At 37.8% G+C, this 17486-nt stretch overlaps 1 protein-coding gene across 6 annotated transcripts in view; it reads right to left on the bottom strand.

Moving 5' to 3' along the window:
• Positions 1 to 17486, bottom strand: part of syne2a (spectrin repeat containing, nuclear envelope 2a) — a 93433-nt gene that overhangs the window by 25103 nt on the left and 50844 nt on the right. For 3 of the 6 annotated variants that reach the window (XM_079255428.1, XM_079255430.1, XM_079255433.1), the window contains 23 exons: positions 17377 to 17460; positions 16493 to 16594; positions 15862 to 15921; positions 15298 to 15675; positions 14545 to 14651; positions 14284 to 14428; positions 13866 to 13952; positions 12901 to 13053; positions 12148 to 12348; positions 11749 to 11838; positions 10567 to 10749; positions 10283 to 10453; positions 10060 to 10194; positions 8432 to 8634; positions 7401 to 7533; positions 6384 to 6566; positions 5060 to 5209; positions 3810 to 3986; positions 3340 to 3495; positions 3093 to 3248; positions 1821 to 1991; positions 1312 to 1445; positions 772 to 967 (listed from right to left, as the gene is read on the bottom strand). In XM_079255428.1, the coding sequence (XP_079111554.1) occupies positions 772 to 967; positions 1312 to 1445; positions 1821 to 1991; positions 3093 to 3248; positions 3340 to 3495; positions 3810 to 3986; positions 5060 to 5209; positions 6384 to 6566; positions 7401 to 7533; positions 8432 to 8634; positions 10060 to 10194; positions 10283 to 10453; positions 10567 to 10749; positions 11749 to 11838; positions 12148 to 12348; positions 12901 to 13053; positions 13866 to 13952; positions 14284 to 14428; positions 14545 to 14651; positions 15298 to 15675; positions 15862 to 15921; positions 16493 to 16594; positions 17377 to 17460 (3555 nt within the window). The remainder of the gene's footprint in view (positions 1 to 771; positions 968 to 1311; positions 1446 to 1820; positions 1992 to 3092; positions 3249 to 3339; positions 3496 to 3809; positions 3987 to 5059; positions 5210 to 6383; positions 6567 to 7400; positions 7534 to 8431; positions 8635 to 10059; positions 10195 to 10282; positions 10454 to 10566; positions 10750 to 11748; positions 11839 to 12147; positions 12349 to 12900; positions 13054 to 13865; positions 13953 to 14283; positions 14429 to 14544; positions 14652 to 15297; positions 15676 to 15861; positions 15922 to 16492; positions 16595 to 17376; positions 17461 to 17486) is intronic. The other 3 variants (XM_079255429.1, XM_079255431.1, XM_079255432.1) reach the window with 3 other exon arrangements.

The following is a 17486-nucleotide window of genomic DNA, read 5'->3' as shown; positions in this document are numbered from 1 at the left end:
TATATATATATATATATATATTTATTTACATAATTAATCATGGCTTTCCTGTTTAGGCTGCTGCCCCCGCGACCCAACCCCGGATAAGCAATAGAAGATGGATGGATGGATGGAAATGTAATTACATGAATGAAAGCCCTCAGACATTTTTTTATTGACTGATCAAAACAACAGGTCATCTACACTATGCATGAACAGGAGAAGCGGTCAGGCGTACACACACAGAGCAGGACATCGCTCATATTTCTGCCCAGAAGAACAGGATGCCTGTTCCATTCCGCAAAAAGATGACCACTCACTAGAAAAGATGAAAAAATAGCATTTCATTAAATTGCTAACGTAATACATGAACTCTCTCAACCTGCGCCAGGAACAGGATGAGTCAGGGAGTACAATAAAAAGGAAAAAAGTATTTTGTTACAACAAAAATGAGATTTATGAAAGTAGTTCTGCTTTCTTTCAGTACGTCGGCTGAGTCTAATTAGCAGAGTTGTGTCTTTAGAGTGGTTTGTCTGTTTGTACGTTTGCAAGATTTGGCAAGTTTTCCTCTCCAAGTCCCCTTGTTGTACGAGATCTAAATATATTCAACTACAAACACTTAAAATACATCAACATTTTTTTTTTTTTAAAATCAACTATCTGTTCATGTGTCATCTGTTCTGCTTACATCTGCATGTTGGTAGGTTTGTTCAGACATTCAGAGGCAGACGCAGCCATAAATAAATTATTATGAACACATTCTCACTCTGAAGCTAAAAGCCTTAAACTCACCTTGACTGAAGAAATCGTGGCTTGTGTGTCACTTTCAGGTGAAAGTGAAGAACTTGACAGTTCCTCCAACTCATGCCAAAGGTGCTGCAGGTGAACGGAGCAACCATCAGCAAGGCGGCTGTACTCCCGCCAGAGCGAAAGCATCCTTTCAGTCTTTATGTGTTCATCCTTTATTTCCTGTGCAGTGTCCTTCCACCTGACACGACACAAAAGTCTTCTGTAACGTCAGCGAGTAAATAACAGGACTAGTCTGTTTCATGATTTTAAAGCAAAATGACATCATGTAAACCCCAATCCTTGGTCCTCAAGGACCAGTGTCCTGCAGATTTTCTTGCTACACCAAACCTGATTCAAATCAATGTGTATTTAGCAGATATGTGCAGATATGTGAACACTTAGAAAACCTGCAGGACACCGGTCCATGAGGACCAGGGTTGGGGATCCCTGATGTAATCCAAATTGTTCACAGCCAATAAAAGAGAACGCTTAAAAGTTTTTATGAAATCAGCATTTGATTACACTTTTTTTTACACCACTAACCGCTTTCGCTGCTCTTCTACTTGAGCACCAAGTGCATTAGCTACTGCATGATGGAGGGTCTCCAAAAGCCTCTGGTAACATTTCTCCACAGCTGCCCAAAGTGTTTCCGACTCTGCAGCATTCACCAGGAGCTCCTGAGCAGAGAAAGAAAATCCTTTTTCATATTTGTTCGGTTTAAGAACATCCCAGAAAAACTAACAGCAGTGTCTGAAAAGACAAACAGCTTGAACTCTCCAAATGCCCACACTTTTACTGAACCTGTCAGAATTAGACTAAGAGGCTTTTATCCGCACACGGCTGCAGGTTGTTGTTCCACAGTTACACAAAAGATTATTTTGTCCTTTTCAAAATTGTACTTTGAAAGCAGCTGAGCCTTTTAGACTTCGGCTCGACTTGCTTTAGTAGCTAATGACTGGATTATTGTGATGATTATCAAAATAAAATACATGTGAGATTTGTTTTATATTCTTTAGGAAGAAGAGAGACGTTACGGCTGTTTCACTGCTCACCTGGAGGAGCTTTAAATATCCTTCAGTCTGCCTCAGTGAGAATAAAGGGGCCTGGTGATGCTGAAGGGAGGAGCGCACCCTTGTGGTTCGTAATGTAACATCCCTCAGACCTCCGTGAAAACCAGTCCACGCCTCGACTGTTTTCTGAAGAGTTGGCTTCAGCGCTTCCATCTGCATATTGTCAGGAGGTGAAACGGGATGAGGATTTACGGTCAAGTGCATCTGGCTCTACATTTCATATTTTGTCTCAGGAGCTTTTTCCTTTGTGTTTATACAGTGTGGTTGAAAATACTGAATATAATTCAGTCTTCCAAAGCTGATCAATTACTTTAGATTTTCAGATAAACAGTGAGGAATTTTAAGCCTCAAACTTTACTGGAAAATACCCTCATCATCGCAAGCAAAAATCTGTCCTTTAGTAAATATGTGCATGAAAGAATCAATTATTAATGGGTTTTCGCAGAAAATTTTCTTTTAGTAAGAGAAAATGGGAGAATATGCTCATTTATGCTTATCTATTTATGCTTATGCTTAAGAATGTGTGTACATTCAACCAAAAGCAGCAGTCTTTAACAAGCTGATTTTACACAACGGCACTTAGCGACTTTAAAGTATCTCAGCACCTTGAGTTAACTCTCAGAGTATTTCTTGAGCATCCTTGCAACACTTAGTAGCTTTGAGCAACAACCCTGATAAGCAACGTTATGCTTAGTTTGACAGCTAACTACACTGCAGATACTGTCTTTTACTTTCAAGATAGGGGACAATCACCCCTTGCTGATGTTGACCGTACTCTTTCTCCATTATTGGCCACGTTCCCTTTTGGCTGGATGTTCACTTGATAAAACTGCATGTCTATTGCCAATAGCATACTCCATTTCTAAGTTAGCATTAGATAGCATGTCATTCCACACCTCAGCAGTTAAATGAAAGTAGAGGAAAGGTGCTGAGATGTTAATAATAAAGTCATTACTTTGGATTTTTCAGGGAAATTTAGCTTAAATCACAAAGAAATCAGTCAACAGGCTGTTTTACATTACAGCAACTGAAAATAAAGTTAAAAATAGCTACAAAGCAAATAATTTCTTTTAATATTAGATAACCAGCAGCTTAAATTGGACCTCTGCGACAGATATTTAGCAACTTGGAAGTTTTAAGTCAATACCTTTTATCCCTTTACATTATGGACCACTTAAACTGTAAATAACTCCTGTTAATTCAACTTGAGCCGTAATTTCCACCAGCTGATAACAACGACATGTTTCCTTTTACCTGCCGACTAAGATCCACACAGGTAAGACGAACACGCTCTGCTTGGTCTGCGAATGCAGCATCACTTGGATGCTTCTTCTCCGTGTCATCATGTGCTTGTTTAGTTTTCAGCTCCAGCAGAGCAGCAGAAACCTCCCCAAGTTTGCCTGCAGCCGCCTGGAGGACACAGTTGCATCAGATCAGATGGGAGGACACAGTACAAAACCCCGGACATTTCCTTTAATCTGTTTGTTTTATCTTACTATACCTCCAACTCCTGAAGAGCATTGCTAGCCTGGGTTTGACTGGTGGTTTGTTTCCACTGATTCAGCTGCTTTTTCTGCCGCTCTATCCAGCCGTGAAGACTCTGTAGACGTCTCTCTCGTTCTGCACAAGAGTGATGGATCCGTTCGGCTTCATGAGCCTAAAGAGTAAAGCCAAACAGTGGCCTATTTATGGGAAGAACAAAAGTCTTGACGAATTGGAAAATAACATTTTTACAGTCCGATTGGTGTCAAGATGTTTCCATTCTTGGTGCCATACATGAAATTCAAGTAATGGACTTATTTTGAATCTATATTTCACTTTGCAGTGGGGTGGCCGCTCTCAAAGTCCAAAAATCTGTCAGCATGAAAGAGATTTTCAAGCTAAATTTAGCTGCAACTGACCAATTCCAGTCACATCTAAACTAAAGAAAACAGTGATATAAATAAGATTTAAATATGCTGAAATACAAACCTGACTCTGGAGCTCCCTTTGAAGAAGTAGCCACTGAAATCTGACGGCGCCGACTTTCTCTGCAAACATCGTCCGTTCCAACCAGAGAGCCTGGATGTCGGCATTCATCATCTGAGACCCAGACTGGGACAAGAAATCAAGCAGGACTTGTCCTTTGGCCATAGTTGATATCAGCACCTAAGAAACAGCATTCAGCACAAAGAGTTAGCGATCGCTTTCATTTCTTCCAGATTAAACATTTTAGTTTTTTGCAAATTAATCCTGGATTAATGTGCATTTCCTTTCATACATAGTGCTGTGTAGACTAACTATATTAGCAACACGATCTGAAACTGTTAACTCATTGGCTGCTGAAGACGGCTTTTGACATCTTTTGTATTTTCTGCATGAAGAAAGCCGACTTGGTCGGTCTCAAGCGTCAAAACACCTCCAAAATGCATCCCCCCGCGCTTGCAAACTACGCGTACCCAACATGTTGTGAATGCGCTCCAATCGCAACCCGTAGACCAGCGGTTCTCAACCTTATTCTAACACAGTACCCCTTGTAAAACATTTTTTCAGCCCAGTACTCCCCAACGACTGCAAAGTATGAACATGAAATGCAGCACTTTGTTTGTTTGTTTTATTAAACTTTAACAATGCAAAACAATGGCAATTATTTTGCATATCTCCACGCTTGAACCAGGACATTTGCATTGTCAAGGCGACAGTAACTGATGGATATGACTTGGCTTGTTACGTGTGGGGTTCACATTGAAATGTTGGACTTTGGGAGGAATAAAATAGTCTAAATCTACAAACGTACACTTACATTTAATTGAAATATATAAAATATTTATACAATATCATATTTATGTTTTTCTTTAAGAATGTTTTAAAGAAAGCACTAAAAAAAGATACATGTTTTAGAAACATTTCACGTAACCTCTGGAATGCCTTGAAGTACCCCCAGGGGTACGCGTACCCCCATTTGAGAAACAACGCCGTAGACAACCCAATGCATGCACCTGGCCAAATCGCCCACCTCCATTCCACCGTCCAGACACAAGAGCCAAAATGCCCCAAAACACACGGGGCTCTCTGCTGCAAACTCATTGGCATGTTTAAAGACCAACAAATGGATTCAGCCGATGTTAAATTTAACAATCAGGTGATATAAAAGCCCAAATATCTATTCATATACATAAATAATCTTTTTCTTTCAAATACTTATGGAAGGATCTAAGTGGAGGCCACAGAACACAGACTACCTGATAGTTCTGCAGACTGTCAGTGATCTGAGCTGCATTTTTGGCTTCGAGGACTTCTTCTTTCTCCTGGCTCAGTCGAGCCTCCATTTTTTTCATCCAGTCCTCCAGTTCAGATAGTTGCATCAGCGGTTGTTGTGCTCCCTGCAGATCCTAAAAGACATAATTCAACAAAGAAAAACAAGGAAATGAAGCTTAGCTTTACATGATTCATTTCAAACTTTTGTATTTTTAAGTGACTTTAGTTTCCCCGTATCTAGCTAGGTAATCATGCATCAAACATCTGCTCTCTTACTGTATTTCCTTTGGGGATATCCACATTACTAAATCATTAGGAGATAAAATCGTTTTTTTTTTTTTTTATCTGCTCAAGTGATTGCCAGATTTTAAGGTATCAAACTAAACCTGGAAGACAAACCTGGCAAAATTAGCTGCATTAAAGTGAAGCCAAATATCTGTTTCCATTCAGTGGTGATAAATAGTGAGGAAAAATTAAACGTGACCTTCTTCATTCCTCCCCATCTTCAATCACCCCAAAATGGGCTTCAGCAGGGTTTAGTTTCACACTCCCCTATCCAGAGGAGATTTCTCACTGTCTAGTTTTTTTCTTTAAACTAACATTTAGAAGAAACTTGACATGAAGCCATCTAAAAGCTCGACATCACAGGATACGTTACTGAGACGACAACGAGCAACCAGCTGTTCATCTTGCACATACAGTAGATTTCAACCTTATATACAGTTGTTCTCATATTTATTCATACTCTTTCATTAAAAAAGAAAAAAACAGCTGCCTGTAAAATAAGTGGAAATGAACTAAAGTAATAATATATAAAAATTTTATGAAAATCATTATTTTCTAATTTTGGTTCAATTGAAATGTGTTTTTTTTAAAAAAGCAAACAAATAAGATAATTTATTACATATTACATCACTCATAAACTACTATTTAGTTGAACAATTCTTTAATGTTTCCGCTCCAGTCAGGTGTTTTCTGTTCCTCTCAGTCAGACTTCTGCACCTGTCGACAGGCATTTTTTGTCCCACTGTTCAACAGAAAAGTGCTCTAATTTGTCCTGGACCAATTTGTTTGTTTGTTTGTTTTTTTCTTTCTTCAACTCAATTAAATGAAAAAAAAGTGTCTTATATCACTAAATTATATTTTTTTGCTAAGTTTTAGTTATTGTTCCTTTTTTAAGTCTCCAGTTATTTGAGTGACTGTTGTAAATTCAGCCTTTTCTTTAATGAAAGGGGATGAATACATATGAGCACAACTATAGATTTAAACCTTCTCCTGTGGAAAAGTGAGAAAATCCAAATGCTGCACCTGCTGCTGATGATCTTCGATCTTGGACAGGTCAAAGGTCATCTGGTCCCAGCTGACCTCCAGCTGGGTAAGCTGTGCTCTCAGTCCAGGACAATCAGCCTCCATCAGGTGGATGAGCCGAGTGGCATCCCTGGTTACAGATGTCCTAAGCACTGACATGGCCTCCACCTCCATGGAGATGTCCTGAGGAAAAAGGCCGCAGACAGCCGCTTAATCCTCTCTAAAGGATGCCTTTATTTGCGTAGAGATGGAACGATGCAGGTCTGTCAGTGTAACAGCTTGTGATGATCTGTAAAGTTTCTTTGTTTAAGTCTTCAGCTTTTAGGAAAAATATAATAATAACTTGAAAATCAATATTCTGTATACGACCATCTTCATCATTCAACACAGATGAACCCTCTTACACAAGTTGTCTCGTACCTTCTTTAAATAGTCTTCAGTAATAGTTCTCCAGGCTTCTTGAGTGACATTAAGAAGCATTTCTTCTACCTTTTCTTTGCTCAAAAACAAACGTTTCAATGCTAATGTGTTTAGATCTGATTCAAACGATCTGTGAAGAAGTGTTAAAGCAGTCCATCAGTGAGCTCCAGCCTCCTTTTATTCTCTACCAGCTCTTTGGGAATCATCTTGTTGGTGCAATAATGCTATTGTTTGTCTCTTTAACTATTATCTTTGGTATATTTTATAGACATAGCTAAAGAAATGTCGTTGCAGTAAGCTCATAGTGCTGTGAGGGGAAGAAAAACCTTCCTTTTATAATGGTCATGTAAAAAAGGCTGGGTGGAACACAAGTCAAGAAAATCAGCTAAAATTGGCTGAGACTTTAAAAAAAAAGCCCGGAGAGCTGTTGTTTAAGTCTTCAAAAGATTAGAATAAAGTCTGTCTCCTGGGAAGCTAAATATAAAGAAACAAAGGAGATGCAAAATGAACTGAAACTTATTGTTTTCTTTTTGCTTTGCTGTAAAAAACAAACAAACATGAAGTTAAAGGCCATCTTAAACACCAGGAGAACCTTACCAGCAGCTTCACCAAGCTTCTTTGAACACACTCCTCAGTCAGGTCAGAAGAATCTGCCAAACCTGGCAAAGACTTAAGGTGTTTGCTGGCACCGAGCAGCCATTCACTGACTGAGGTAAAGTCACTCTGGAATCTGTGGGGAGGATGAGCAACACCGATAGATCAACCAGCGGAGCAGAACACCAATACACCTTCATACAGAGCAAAGAAAGGATTCCGGCAAGGATCCAGCAGCGATAATAAATACGGGAGGAGACTCTAAGAGCCAAGTGTTCTTTTGTTTCGACTCTTATAAAACTATATTAAAGTTTCGAAACAACCCTATTTGTTGCTCTAAAACAAGTCCAAAATGAAAAACACGCCTAATATTACGCATATCTGTGCATCACAGACTAAATCTCTGGGAACATTTCTGCGCTCGGTTTAAGAACCTAATGGAGCAGAATCCTCAAGCTGTTCCAAACTCTACTATTCAGGCTCTGGTAAAACCATGAGATTTATTTATCCTTTTAAATTGCACAACTGTGGTTGAGGGCTGCTCCCCCCTTCAAACCGCAGTAAAGTCACGAGGTTGTATTCATCTCCAGGATTCTTAATAAAAAAGAATATCAAAGATGTCAGAAAGTGCACAGATATAAAAATGATAAAGACAAACAAACACTGAAAAAGCTAAATCTTCATTTTATAAGTGCACAAAATAACATGAAACTATAAATACACTGTCATACTATTAAAAGAATAAAGAAATGTTTATGCTACACCTAGAGGTGAATATTAGATCAACAATGTGTCACACTGCAGGGAGACATCCAGCGGTTAAAATGATCCAGTCCAGGATGTCTGACTCAATAGTCAAGAGAAACTTTGGCATCTCATTTTCTTGATAAACAAACCTGCTGATATGCTCGTTCCAGATACTTTGATTTATTCTACCTTTGAGGTCTTAATTAAAGCTGCTTTTGCTCTGCTGGTAGATAACAGATATAATGATGACTAACTATGTTTGCAGAGTAGTTTTGAATCTGGCCCACCTGGCCCTGCTGTCCTGGATGTCTCTGCAGCGCTGGATCTCTTGCTCGATGCGCCTGTAGGTGTTTCTCCATCGCAGCTCCAGAGCGCCTCCTGCCTGCCTGACTCCAGCAGCAGCAAGCCCTGGTTCTGTCTGCAGAGCCCTCCTCTGATCCAGGACCAGCTCCAACACAGCTCTGCTTTCATCCAGCTGGACAAGAGTTCGCTGGGAGATAAGCAGAATCGTGTATTTAATTTACACAAACTGTCTTCACACCAGCTTTTAGAATAAATCCAGTGTGGCGATCATGTTGATTTAAACCTTTTATGCAGGAATTATTAAAGAATCCAATGCCACATTGTTTTCCACATGCAATATTTTACATCTACATGCATTCTCTTTAATATTGTTTAAATTTTAAATTAAATAATTGTATCTCTTCTATAGAAATATTTACAAAATGCTATATTGTCATATTGATATAAAAGAAATATTCTATAAAAATGGACTATTATTTTATATTCATGTTTATCACTGAGGTAAAGTTAGAAATTACATGTATGTGTATATATTATGCAATATTTCTTTATATTTTAGTGAGTGTCGGTGTGTTGGGTGATTCCACTAATGTCCAGTAAGGTGGCAAAATTGTAAAAATACCATCCTCACATATGAATATACGAGAAAACAGCCTTTAAATAGCAGACTACTGTAGTGGACATGATGCATCAAAGGGCTAAGGAGAACATAATCTGTATTTACAATAAAAAGAGAAAACTAAATAAAGTTTAACTTTGAAATCAAATGATCTTGCAAACTAATCAAAGATATTTTTTTTTTCAAACCACAAGTGCAAAACAAAAACATTTAAGACAGCAAATTTTTTAAAAAGTACATTTTCCATCTCACTTTTTTATTTTTTGGATTTTAATGCGTCTCTAGAAGTGTTGCCTTCTCTGAACCGACACGGTGCTTTCTCTTGTTTTTCCTCAAATGTTGTGGGATGAAAAATTTGTTGCCTCAAATTTTGTGACTTGGTTCAGTTTAAAATAGTTAATCATGTTCAAAGTTTAAAGTAAAAAGATGACATATAATATTCAAAAGATGTTTAAAGACAGAGTTGCTGCGTACAATCTGAGAGGTAAAGTTATGTTACAGAAACCACACGCACGCACCGCCCTAAAAAGCAGACGTGTTTCCATTTATGGACTAACTTTATCGAATGGACTAAGCGATGATTTAAAATTATGTAATAATATTATTCAGTTAAAAAAAACGTACAAGAAATTGTTATTGGATAAATATAAAAATAAAGAAAAATCATAATTTATTTTGTTGCTTTAAATTTTGCCTTCTGACTGATGACTTTCAGGATGTAAAGGTTGCCATATAACGGTGTAAATTAAAGACTGTAAATAAGGAGTAGTATTTAAATAAGCCTTGAGCTTCCTTCTGCTCCTCAAACAAGGTATAATGTTACACAAATGTGCATCCTTGTTTTGTACTGTATATAGGAGATAAATACATTTTTAAAAAATTAAACTTAAATTTTGGATATAATTTTTGACATGCTGCTGTGTATTCAGAAACTGTTTTATTTTATGGTAATAAGCAACTCAAACTGAGAGAAGAGGTGAGATGAGGATGTACCTTGCAGGCATCTAGTCTGCTCTGTATCAGTCTCTCATCCTCATGTTCTTCTGATGAACCATTGCTGATGAAGACCTCAGACTCATCCAGGACCTTGCCCAGTTGACCACAACGCTCCTCCCAGCAGATCCACTCCTACATAAGAGCAAACCACAAGTCCATACAACTATTAATCATTTGAACTGTGGACACCCCGGGCCTTCAGCAAAGAACTGCTACAAACCTGCAGCCTCACTTGAGACGCCACTTCCTCTTCAAGAGCTTTTTGCTGCAGAGCTTTGACCCTGATTTCCAGCTGTGCCACTTCATCCTCCTGACACTTGAGTGCATTTGACTCTTGTTGAAATAGATAATGAACAAAAGCCAGCTGGGACATGAGGACCTGAAGGACCTTCTGTGTAAAACACAAATAAAAAGTAACTAAACATTGCAACAAGCTGGAAGTTATCAAGGTTTAAAATGATGTAATCAGAAGATTTTCTTCGCACTGAAAGCATGATGAGATACCTGGTTTCTGCAGAGAACAGACTGAAGTTTGCTACGGTTGGGGACCTGGTTCATTTGTCTGTCTGCGAAGCATTCTTCCCCCAGTTCCAGGAGTCGAGCTATACCCTGAAGCAAGGACCGAGAGGCGTGCTGCAGCTCGGCTTCTTCCCCTGTACTCGCTCTCAGATGTTTGCCCAGCACACACTGCAGAGGAACACAGCCTTGTAGGAGTGTCCATAAACTTCTAACAGCTAGATCTCACATAAGCAGAAACTTACAGGGTCTGTTAACAGCAAAAAACAATATTAATACCAGGAATAAATTTGAATGTCATCCAAAGATTTTGGTATCCACATCTGATCAATGCATTTTAGAATGTTAAAATCTTTTGACCAAATCTATCAATCCGCATGTGTCACTTAATTACATGGTTTATAAAAGCTATTTTACTGTTTTAACCCTAAAAAGCCCAGAGTGACATATTTGACTCTGACAGTTTGAGACATTCTGCAACACTTTAAGGTTATAAGCTTTCAAATCCTGAGCATAATTTGATACTTGTCTTCTATCTCAAACAGATACCAGAAAGCATAATCATCACATGGTATTAAACAGGAAATATTCCTGAAAGTATTTTGGTTTTTCACATTTTATCAAACAGACAAATAAAGAGCTCATATTAAAAGAAAAAAAAAAGACTTTTCTTATCTTTTTTTTTATGCATCAAGCCTTAAAGGGTTAATAATGGAATTTAAACTAAGATATTTATTTGTCGTGCAAAGACATATTCATCCTGGTTTTTTTTTGCACCTTAATATTCAATCCTCTTTTGCCTCTGAACCTCATCAGACACAGTATTGTGTTGAAGAAACCAGTCGGAGATGGCAGGAACTTTGTGATATTGTGTGTAATTGTAATCACACCAGCCTGAGGTTTTATTGTAAATCACATAATTGTTTTTTGTTTTATTTAAAGCCGTTTAACTATATTTTAACTCAATCTGCTATATAAATAAATTTTTTATTGATAGTGATTGGTAACAGTTTTGGCAGTGATTGCATCTATCAACTTTAAATTGTTATTTAGAAAAATAACTGCATAAATTCTCTGTTACACAGGCTTATTTGAACTAAAATCGTTTCTCTTGCACCATTAACATTGTCCTGAACAGGCAGCTATAGAAAGATACGCAACAGGAATTACCTCCAAACTGAGAGCATCTTTCAGATTTGGAAAGATCTCACCCTGCTGCAGCTGATACTCATCCAGCAGACACAGCTGCTTGGAGACGTCCTGCAGAGGGAAAACCTGGTGTTGGTTCGGATTTTTAGACTTACATACTTAGGTTATTACTACAAATTCAGAATAACAAAAGTAATGATCTGCTGTCAAATTACATAAATATTCATATTTATTTACATATGCAGCATTTGTGCTGGCCAACCTGATGAAATTCAGACCAGTTTACACATGTAAATGAAGTGAATTGTTCTATACATAACAATTCACTACATTTACTTAACAAGTTATCGCATTAAATTGTTCAAAACGATCAGCTGCTGCACAGCTCTACACATCTGCGAGTTATGTTAGCTGACAAACCTGATGTTGGTTGCTGATTCCTGACTGTTCAACAAGCTGATTGTAGGAGGAAACAAGGACAGGTTGGACTGTTTGAAGACAGTCTTGGATGAGGCTCAAACAGCGGCAAGCATCTGGTTCTCCCATTAAAAGTGCTGGTTTGATAGCTGACTCGGCTTTAACCACCAGCTCAGCTACAACCAGCAGCTCAGTCGATACACACTGTAGAACAATACAATCATAAAAAACACAAACCAAAGGAAATTTTTATGTTACATGTATATATACATATATATATATATATATATATACACATATATATACATATATAAATATATATCGAAAATAGGGATTTTTTGCTTCACAATTTTAAAATCGATTTTTTGTTAAAAGATTTTTTTTTTCTCAAATGAATATAATATAATTTTTATTGTTTTTATTGATCTTTTTACTTGTCATCTTGGGCGTTATAGCTGCAGAATGATGGTCTGGTTTCTGTGTTGTTTTTCCTAATTGAAATCAAGAAAAATGACGAGCGAAAAAAAAAAAAGTCTTTAAATTGAATCGGCACCTTATAAATCTGAATCGAACCGGGACAAAAGCATATAGTCACAGCCCTAATGTATATATATATATATATATATATATATATATATATATATATATATATATATATATATATATATATATATATATATATATATATATATGTGTGTGTGTGTGTGTGGTAAAGCTGTATTTCTATATGTCTATATGTGTTTCACAGACAATCACCTCCAACTGCAGCAACCTCAGCTGAGGATCATCTTCACACCCTCCAGCAGGTTTTAACAGAAAGTCTGTCAAAGAGTCCAGACAGAGGAGAAACCTGCGTACAACCTGGAATAACTCCTCCTTTACACTTGGAGAAGAACCTGTAGTCTTCACCTGGAAATAAACACAATCATCACTATTACTCAATTCACCTCATTAAAATTTACAACAGCAGATTTTGCAAAACACAAAGCGGGTCCAACATTTATTAGGAAACAATGCATCATCTGTGCATTATTATCTGTTGTTGCTATTGCACAAAGAGTTTGATTCATTTTCTATACTGCTTAGTCCAATTCAGGGTCACAGGGATGCTGGAGCCTATCGCAGCAATTAGCAGACGAGCAGCCGGGTACAACCTGAACCAGACGCCAGTCCATCACAGAGAGACCAACAACCATTCAAGCTCACTCCTACAGAGAATTTATTGTCCATTAAACCTAACATGCATGTCTTTAAATGGTTGGAGGAAGCCAGAATACTTGGAGAGAACCCACATATACACAGGAGAACGTATATTCTATATATATATACACACCTCTGTTCAAACCAGCTGAGTCTCAAACAAGCAACCTTTTTGCTGGAAAGCCATGATGATAAGCGCCACACCACCACGCAGCCCTGAATGGGCTGAAGTATTTTATAGATATTATATCAATCTGGCTGCTTTCTTTTACTGTGTTCAAGCCTTTTACTGGTACTTCTAAAAAAGGAAAAAAAAACACCCCTAAGAGAAGCTGAGCATGCCAAGAAATCTTCCTTACTATCATGTTAAATAAAATGTAAATAAACTTGCTTAAATCCAAGGGGATACACTGTTACTAATTATCGGAACAGTATCAATAATCAAGGGTATCAAAATAATCAATGTTTCAATAATCAAAGGGTTTGAAATCTCAGTCTTTTTTCTTTTTCACTATACGTACTATTTGTCTCAACATTGTGATGGATTCTCGTGTCCAATGGAGGACTGCGGAAGCAGATCCAGCTGACATCAACACCTTTTCTTGAGGCTGAAAAACATAGAAATAAAGGTACATGTTCATATATAAAAGGCCTCAGAATGTTTTTTGGTCTGCCCCGTCAGTCATCAGCTTTTAGAAATGAGCCTTTCTGTCCAACTCGTCGCTCTTTCATTTGAAAGTTCAGCCCAACAATGATGTTTCATTTTCAAAATTCTGGCAACTGATTCTTTTGATTATGTAGAATTGGAAACTTTATACAAAGGACAAAATGAACATCTGTTGCCTTGGTAACACATTATTTTTCCTTCTAGGCTCATATTTTTTCAGAAACCTTAAATCAACTTTACATTCCTACAACAGTTTTTCTGGATTTCCCTACCTTTTCATGCTTTCCTTTGGCTTCTGTGTCAGTTTTACTTTTATCCTCCTGCATTTCCCTCAGAGTGGTGAGTTTCATTGAGATCTGGGAATAGAGTTGACCCCAACTTTGGCACTCACCACCAACACCTTCATGTCCAGCCAGGCTAGGGAACACAGACACCACAAGTTCATGGTATCATGTGTACACACAGGTTTTAAAACACATCCATAACTAAACAAAACCTTTTTGGGGTTTTTCCCCTCTCTTACAAACCTTTACCTAATCGCCATGTCAGAAAGTCCCTCGGCTTGTCCCTTGGATTTATCTGCTAAACCATCACAGAAAGTGCTGACTTCTTGTTGAGACTTCACACTATTGAAGGTATCCTACAAATGAAAGCAAAGAAACAACAGACGGATCATTTATTCATTCATTTTTCTAACTGCTTAGTCCAACGAAGGGTCACGGGGAATCTGGAGCCTATCCCAGCAGTCTTTGGGTAAAAGGCAGGACACACCCCGGACAGCTCACCAGTCCTTCGCAGACAGACGGATCAGTTGTGGTTTTGCACAGCCGACACAACTTGGGATTTTTATAAATATTATCAATTAAAACTTTATCTATACAGCACTTTTCATACAAAAGCAGCTCAAAGTGTTTAAACATTCATTCATTTTTTAACCGCTTAGTCTGATTAAGGGTCGTGGGGAAGCTGGACCCTATCCCAGCAGTCTTTGGGTGAAAGGCAGCTCGCCAATCCATCGCAGAGTCTTCCACATAAACACAATTTATGAATGTATATATAACTTAAACAGATGGTAAACATCTGAGGAGAAACATCTGGCTTGGCACTAAAGAGAGGAAACATTATCTTGGGGATCCAACCACACACCAACAACCCTGTAGAGCCAGTGGGCAGAGCTCCCGATGTGGATGATCCCCATTAAATGCAAGAAGAAAATGTAATGAGTAAAGTCTGACAGTCAGATGTTAATCCTCAACATAAAAAAGCTGAAAGATTTTCAAACTCACCTGGTGTTCATGGTCAGCTGTGGACACAGGTAGATGCTCACCCTCCTCTCTGAACTCATCTGATGCTCTTTTGGCACTAAACGGAGTTACTGGTCTTGAAGGAATCAGTCTCGTGTCTTTCTGAGGATCTAAGGTTTCCTGTTTCAGTGATTTCTGCAGATCTGGATCAGCAGCTTCAGCTGGTGGCATGGTGGCCGTGTTTGGAGAGTCACCCTTCCCGGTTTTATCACTAAAAGCTTTCAAGTCTGGTTTTATTAATCCAGTTTCTACATTTTCACAGCCCAAGCTGGAATTAAAGTCAGGCTTGACTGGTGAAGGACTGGTTTCTTCTCCTACCGAACTTGTCCCAGCTTCTGAGGAAATCTGATGAGTCAAACTCTGCAGGTGCAGAAAAACAAACTGAAGACTCAAGACACAAAAATGAACAATTTAATTGTAAAAGAAGCAAATAAATTAACATAAAAGGTACAAAAACAGCATGTTACTTTTTTTTTTTTTTTTTTTTTTAAGGTAAAATTAAATGCTTTTTTAAACAAATAATAATTCAAATTGATCATAACTTACCTTCATTTCAGTCATATCTTCACTTTGTTCATCAGAAAGATTGATGGTCTCCTCTGGGTCCTAACACAGCCATTGAACAAATACACAAATCCAGACTGAATCCACACATACATTCACACACATGTACTTGTATATGTACAGGTTGTTCTCATTCTGGGTGTGTGTGTGTGTGTGTGTGTGTGTGTGTGTGTGTGTGTGTGTGTGTGTGTGTGTATAAAAGGAAGGTTTTTGAGGAGCTTTTCAAGCAGCTGCTCCTGACAGTGGCAGAGTGGGAGCACAAATACCTGCCTCATGCAGCTTCATTTCAGCATGCAAAAATATGCTAATTTCTGCAGCATCACAGGAGAAGAAGAGGCAACAGATCGGAAACTGATTCAAGGACTTCAAGTATAAATGAAAAAAATTCAAAAGAGGAAAAGAAATACAGAGTTTCAGTCCAAAATTGTGCATCTTTAACATTTAGTGCTAAATTTTAAACATTGAATACGTTTGTAAAGACTTCATTCGTTCAGGATTAAAAAGCCGAATCGACAAAAGTTTTAATGTTAATGTGAAATTTTGGAATGAAACTCAAACAATGGAGATTTTCACCGGCATGCTTTCCCAGGATGTAATAATTTCTCCGATTTACCTCAGCAATACTGCATGTTAGTGTGTCAGAGGAAGAAGAGTGACAACTCCCGTTTTCCTCATCCTCCTCTTCCTCTGAACTGGACACCACAAAAGTCTCCTGCTTTCAGTGGTAAGATGGAAGATAAGAGAAAAACCACCTGTCTTACTTGGAAATTCTCATTTTATTTTAGACTTTACAAATATGTATCTACTTTTCATGAAGTTCTTAAAACTACTATATCAGAATAAAAAACAGTGAACTGTATTTTGATCTATTAATCACTGCTTATCATATAAAGATGGTTAATATTAATGGTTAGGAGCTTTTGCATTTTCCTCTGAAAATAACAGATTTTTACAATATTCTGCGCTCATTTGAAGGTAAATTCACACAGACTTTAGATGTGAGGTTTTTGTTAATTAATTGTATGCAAATAAAGCTGAACTGAACACTCATTCAAAGTTAAACTCAGTCTTTGCTATCTAAAGATTATGCAGGTTATTTTCTATTAGTATGCACAATTAAACAACATACACATTTCCCAAAAAGCTGAAATTATTGGATTTTCTTGAGCCAGCTGTCCAACCTACTTATTGTACCCTTATTTTCTAAGAAAACAGGCATTTCATACAGACACAACGCCCGACTTCTTGGAAGAATTCTGCAGTTTTACTGGATGTTGACTGATTCAGGTAAATTAAAGAAAGTCAGCACTTTGTGACCATTTATTTCTCAGCTCCTAAAGTGACATTAAGTCGTACATTTGTAAGCATAAAATTTATAGAAGCAATGCTTGATTGGTTTGATTGATTTGATAGATTTATAGATCATCCCGACCATTCAATCATTTATGAAATTTGCTCAGCTGTGTATGAGTCATATATAATTGTGATTGTTGTTACCTTCACACAAGCTGCAGATTGGTCTGGTTGCTCTGTCTTGTCAGGAGAATCAGAGAGTGATTCTTCCTCTGCTGTAACTTTGCTCTATATCAGTCAAGGAGTCAAATGAA

This window comes from Telmatherina bonti, assembly GCF_933228915.1.
Source record: "Telmatherina bonti genome assembly, chromosome: 16".
Lineage (NCBI taxonomy): Eukaryota > Metazoa > Chordata > Actinopteri > Atheriniformes > Telmatherinidae > Telmatherina > Telmatherina bonti.
This window is presented reverse-complemented; position numbering and strand designations above follow the sequence as displayed.